General features: G+C 34.5%; 1 protein-coding gene across 1 annotated transcript in view; it reads left to right on the forward strand.

Moving 5' to 3' along the window:
* Nucleotides 1-6,612, forward strand: part of LOC107749732 (partitioning defective 3 homolog B-like) — a 146,354-nt gene that overhangs the window by 91,666 nt on the left and 48,076 nt on the right. The window contains exon 15 of the mRNA XM_016564915.1: nt 5,266-5,481. Within this exon, the coding sequence (XP_016420401.1) occupies nt 5,266-5,481 (216 nt within the window). The remainder of the gene's footprint in view (nt 1-5,265; nt 5,482-6,612) is intronic.

Here is a 6,612-nt window from a genome sequence, read left to right on the forward strand (position 1 = left end):
CCAAGGAATCCAATGATATAAGACACTTGAGTCTACGACAAACGGTGTAGGAGTTATGATGGCTTTTGTGTTTTTGATCGCTGTAGCGCCCCCTATTGGCCGATTGGGCCGGCTCTTTGCGCCCGAGTAGCGAGCATGACTACTACCTTTTGACCAAGTTCCAAGGCCTTACGGTTTGGGCTGCACGATCAGTTTTAGGGAATAATAATAATAAAAATCCTAACAATTACAATAGGGTTTCAGCACTGCATGCTTGAACCCCTAATAATAATAATGATTATTATTATTATTATTGGCTTAACTGCACAGCCTTGGAATACCACATGGAAGTTAAGAAATATCCTACTGTTACACCAATAATAATAAAAACAATAATTATATATATATATATTTAGAGAGAGAGAGAGAGAGAGAGAGAGAGAGAGAATGTGAAGTTTTATATATTTTATATTTATAGCTTTATTATATATATTTTATAGATTTATATATACATAGTACAAAACTTGATCACAGATTTACTGTATGCATACACTCAAACACTTGGCATTGGATCATAAATTACATCATAATCAAAACCACATGCACACAATTAAGACTGAATTTTAGCAGCGCTCACAGCATGTGCATGCATAAAAAACATACACAGTCCAATTTACATGCATAGCCTACACATGACGCTTTTGTATACTTCTCAGGGGTCGGGGACAATGATAAATACATGGAAGGCTGATTGGAGTGTAGTTTTACAGATGTGGGATCCGATAGATATTGACAGGCTGCAGGCTGTTCTGCTGACGCACTCATTTTTCTCTCTTCCCTCTGGCACGCTCTACCTACGCCAGACTCCTTTATATGCTCTGACATATTTCATTATTAGGATGGTCTTGAAGACGTGGCCGCTCTGAGTTTAATCTGACTAAAAACCCTCAGCTAGGGCCAGCCAAGCCAACCACTGCGGCACTCCAAGACCTCTCTCTCTTTTCTTGCATCTGCTTTGCAGTAAATGTTGTATTTTTTTATTTATTTTTTCCTGTAAATTCACAATCTAGTCCAGCATTATGCAGGTCCTGTTATTATTAGGTTTTTGTGGTGTCTACTAAATGTTTTAGTAAAAATTAATTGCTTAAGGTCATTTTCTAGTTATTTTTTCCTAATAAAAAAATTATAGTGAGTTATGACTTATTATGCAGTTTATCCATCAGTCTAACCTTAAGCAACCTCAAAAAACATTGCACTCATGTGATGTTCCCTTTATGCTAAGTCACAAATCATATGACTGCCTGTGAAAATTGTATCCTGGAAGCCATAATCCGTTATTTCTATAAAGAGTATATAAATATTTAAATAAATATTTTTTAATGGTGAATTACCATGAAACTGTATCCTGCATTGTTTCATTAAATTTGCATTTATTTGTAAATGCATTTTATTTTATTTATAAAATAAAAAGCATTATTTTATTTTATTTTTTTATTTTATTTTATTTTATTTTATTTTATTTTTAAGCAACTAAGTTTTCTTTAACTGATATCCATTCATTGTTTCCTTACAAGATGTGAACTCAACCAGTCACAAAAATTTACATACCCATAAAATGTGTCATATTTTCATTTTCATTAACTAGCTAAGCTTGCATTATTTCATTAAAAACAAGCAATTTTCTCTTTTTAGCATGTAAATTCAGCTTTTTTTTAAATGTAATTTTATTTTATATTTTATTGCAGATAGGATATACAGTGCCGTGAAAAGGTTTTTGCCCCCTTCCTGTTTTTTTTTGGACAGCTTTTTTCCCTTAATAAATGAAATCATAATTTCAAAACTGCAGTTTGTATTTACTCAGGTTATCTTTGTGTAATATAAAAATTTGTTTGATGATCTGAATCTTTTAAGTGTGACAAATATGCAAACAATAAAAAAAACAGGAAGGGGGCAAAAACTTTTTCGCACCACTGTATATAAATAATATCCATTCCTTGCACTGTTTATAACCAAATATGAACTCCACCAGTCACAAGAACGCACATACCCATAACAATGTGCTTGTCCTATTTTCGTATTCTCTATCTCTGCTACTTTCCAAGCTAAATATTTTCCAAGTTGAATATTATAGGTAAAAGCTGTCAGAAGAAGCTCAACAGTCACTGACCTCTGAATTGATTTTTGCATAAAGGTCAAATAGTTGTTCTTAAACTGCGATTTTAACCACACTTTATGTTGCAATTCCTGAAGTGCACAGTTGAAACAGGCATGAAAAGAATTAAGAAAGTAAACCAGGTCAATTTTGATTTCATTTCGACTACTTCCATTGTTTTTGTGCACACATTAGTGAAGTATAACTCTCCTTCTTGCAAACAAAGCGAGGCGTGTATGTTTGCGTGTGTGTGTGTGTGCGTAGTTGGTACAATGAAGAGCTGAGTCTCGGTCCACAGGAGAGGAGAACATGTCCATTAAGAGGATAGATGAAAGATGCTGGAGGCAGCGCTCTCTCTCTCTCTCTCTCTTTCGCTGGCTTCCCTCCAACACACCTACATTTTCCTGCAGCCCCTCTCGTCCAAATGAAGACCACTCATAGAGGCTGCGTTGCTCACAGGCTCTGCGGCGCTTTAGTTCACAGTTCAACATCCTCCAATTCATCTCTCTTCCTCTTCTTCCAGGAGCTGCATGGCAGTCGCCCAGTTACTGTTCGGCCCTGCAGCGCTGCTTCTGCTGATTTGTTTGTTTTGCTCTTTGTCTCATTATTTTCCCTTTTTGTGATAATGGCAGCATACAGGTATCTGTCTGCCGGAGAGACTTCGCCAATTACCGTTTTATTTCCTAAGAAGCCATTCAAATGACTTTCCCGTCTCGCTGTCGTTTCTCTCGGTCTGTTTCTGTTCTCGCTCGTCTAGTTTGCTGTTGATTCAGGTTGAGAGCAGGCATGTTGTGCTGGTTTAGATTGATTTATGCAAGCGTCCCAGAGAGGGCCATCTGTGTCGTGTGTTTATGTGTGTCGGCATGCATGTGGAAATGAAAACTACATTTTAAACATTTCACTGCTTAGATCCTACCGATTACAGCTGCATTTCATGGAAGTGAAATAGATGTATCCAGTGCTTAATTTATGCATTATGAAATCCCAGAACAAGGACCGGTCATGGATCCCAGAGTTTGTTTATTTAGACATATTTAGTCGGTAATTACATTTATGAGACTGAAGGCAGGTGGAATTTGCTGCAACCAGTTTTGAGTTTAAATTGTATATGCACTATGGTTCAAAAGTTTGGGGTCAGCACGATTTAAAAAATGAATAAATAATTATCATTTTCAGAAACGATGCATTAAATTGGTCAAAAGTGACAGTAAAGACATTTATAACATTACAAAAGATTTCTATTTCAAATAATGTTCTTTTGAACTTTCCTTTTTTTATTCAAAGAATCCTGAAAAAAAAATCTGTTTCCACAAAATTATTAAGCAGCACAACTGTTTTCAACATTGATAGTAATCAGAAATGTTTCTTGAGCAGCAAATCCGGATATTAGAATGATGTCTGAAGGATCATGTGGCACTGAAGACTGGAGAAATGATGCTAAAAATTCAGCTTTGATCAAAGGAATAAATTACATTTTAAAATATATTCATACAGTTATTTTAATTTGTTTTAATATTTCACAATATTGCGATTTTTACTGTATTTTTGATTAAATAAATGCAGCCTTAGTGAACAGAAGATACTTTTTTTTTCAAAAACATAAAGAAAAACCTTGCAGACCCCAGAATTTTAAAATGCGGTATATAAGCATTTCATTCAACTGGATTTTGTTTTGTTTTTGTTTTTGTTTTGTTTTGTTTTGTTTTTTGTTTTGTTTTGTGCCAGGGATTGTTTTTTATGAAAAATACCAGATTTGAGCTTTCATTTTGTAATTTTAAAGCCACATTAATACTGACTCAAACATTATGCCATCATCATCCTTAATTTTTGCTACATTACATATATATATATATATAGAGAGAGAGAGAGAGAGAGAGAGAGAGTAAGATTGACAATAAACAGTACATTTAAAAAGGTTTAAAACATTTTTTCGCATTGTAATATTTAGAAAATATAAAAGTAGTGAAATGAGCTGTCTCACAGTTTGGTGTCATTTCCACCGTTTTTCCACTATTAATGGTGTATTTTATGATTTTGCTTATGGTTTGTAAAAGTTAGATGTTAAATGTTTACAGTGATTTTACCACAGTTCAACTTGTTTTGTGCCTAGAAACTCTATTTAGCTGTAGTAAAATGATGTGTGTCCTTCAGTGGATTATTGATTTATTCTTTTGTATACACATTTTCATTGCTGGTTTGCGAACAAAAGTATTTCTTAAAGGGATACTTGAGCCAAACATGAAAACTCTGTCATCGTTTACTCACCCTCATGTCTTTCCAAACCCAATTTGTTTTTCATCTGAAAAAACATAAAAGGGGAAATTTGAAAACTTCTCCATTTGTGTTGATTGGAGCGACATGAAAGTGAGTAAACGATGACAGAGTTTTAGTTTTTGGCTGAAGCATTCATTTAAATCATGATGTGCTCTTTCCTGCATGCCACTTTTTACCTCTCAATCACCACGCACTTCTTTTTTTTTTATCTTTTCCCCGACTTTCTTTTGCCCTTTCAGTGTTTGTGCTATTCCTCCATTTTCTTCTCTTGTTTGTGCTTGTTGTAACCCCTCACCTTCTCCTCCTGCTCCTGGTGTCATTGTTCTCAGTGGTTTGCATTGCTTATGGAATCACAGTTGTTCTTCATCTCTCAGTGCTTCATTTAATGCTCCTCACCCCTGGACTACTTCTACAACTACTTTTCTGTTTAGTATTCCTGCACGTCTGGTCCGCGTTTGCAACGCCTCATTTATTCGGTGATGCTCTTTCACCCTCACCTTGAGGTTTCATCATCCACCCTCCATCCTACAGCCGTCTTTACATATTTCATCTCCGTCTGTTCTTTGAATGCGTCCAAATCCATTAGACTTTCAGCTCAGCTCACCACACAACTATTGCATTTTCAATTCACAACTTGTGACCACCCTGTTTGAAAAGATCAGCTCAGACCAGTGGAAATCTTCTTGATGGTCCAGGCTGGTTAGTCCCGATGTGCCGTTTCATAATATTTGATGGTGCTGGTCTTTTCAGCAGGACTCTCTATACACTGTTTCTAATCTTGCCCTGATTTTCAAAGCTTCACCTTTCATTACCATCCTCCATCCTCCCATCACTGACATCCGTCCATGTCCCTGTGTCAGAACCCCTCTCCTCTAACGGGATGGCGCTGGGACCCAGGTTAGGTCTGCAGAAGTCCAGTTCTCTGGAGAGTCTCCAGACAGCGATGGAGGAGGTCGGTAAGGACAAAGTGCCCTTCCATCGTCCACCAGCGCACATGGTGAGAGGCCGAGGATGCAACCTCAGCTTCAGATACGCCATCGACAAGTCTTACGACGGGCCTTCTGAACCTGAGGACAGTGAGTTAAAACCATTGAAAGTGTTATATAACTTAAAAAAGGTAAAATATGTAAATACAACATTAAATAGTTAAACATTTATTAGAAATTATTCTATTTTTTTTGTAAATAGTTATGTGCTTTTCTCATTTTAGTAGGTTTTGTTTTTATATGTTTGTACTTTATTTTAAACTTTATTTCAGTTAGTTGCCAAGAAAATAGTTCATTTTAGTTTTATTTGACAAGAACAACACTGAGCAGAATAATAAAAAAAATAATAATAATGTGATTTTAATGTTAATATGACATGTTCATAATGATATTTAAATAACAAATAAATATGATTTATTTATATGTATTTAAATGTTCAAATTCTACCATGTCAGATTTATTCCAATTAGTCCAAAAATAAATATATTTTTTAAAATAATGTATTAATTAATATTTATTAATATTTTATTCTTATTTATTTAAATAAAGTATACATGCATTAATTTATTAATAATACAGTTTTAATACATTTATAAATGTACTCAGTTAAGCTATTTATGATTTTAATAAGAGTTTAATTTGTTTTTAATTTGTTTCTGATCATGACAACCAACAAGAAATATGTGAAATGTATTTTTTATTAGTGCACCAATGTATCCGTTTTTTTTTATGTCTAATGCTACATAAAACAACTCTTTTTATTTTCTATAATATATATTGTCATATATATATAATGTATATTGTCAGTGTTATTCTATAAATGTGTTGTAATTTAAACAGAAGGCCTTCAGTGATTTTCTGCAGTTATTGCTCACCACAGCCAAAGTACATTAATGAGAAGTGTGTATGTGCTGCATAGCAGTAAATGCATGTTGCTGAGCACAGTAGCGAGATTGTCATGAGTTGTGCCAAACATGTGCTAACAGTTACAACTGCATACCACTGCTTCTCGCTTCGCCAAAAGTGCATCTGGGCCTTTCACATTCATTACTCTCATCAAACATAAGCCTATAAGTCTTAACATGCATTTTTCCTCATTATATATTCTGGTACATTATGAAAGTTAAAGTCAACATGAAATCAACTGAAATTCACTCTCATTTGCTTATTATAGTGAACAATTTATTATTGTACGATATTCCTATATATATATACTGTGTA

This window comes from Sinocyclocheilus rhinocerous, unplaced genomic scaffold (genome assembly GCF_001515625.1).
Source record: "Sinocyclocheilus rhinocerous isolate Xijiao unplaced genomic scaffold, SAMN03320098_v1.1 scaffold1302, whole genome shotgun sequence".
Lineage (NCBI taxonomy): Eukaryota > Metazoa > Chordata > Actinopteri > Cypriniformes > Cyprinidae > Sinocyclocheilus > Sinocyclocheilus rhinocerous.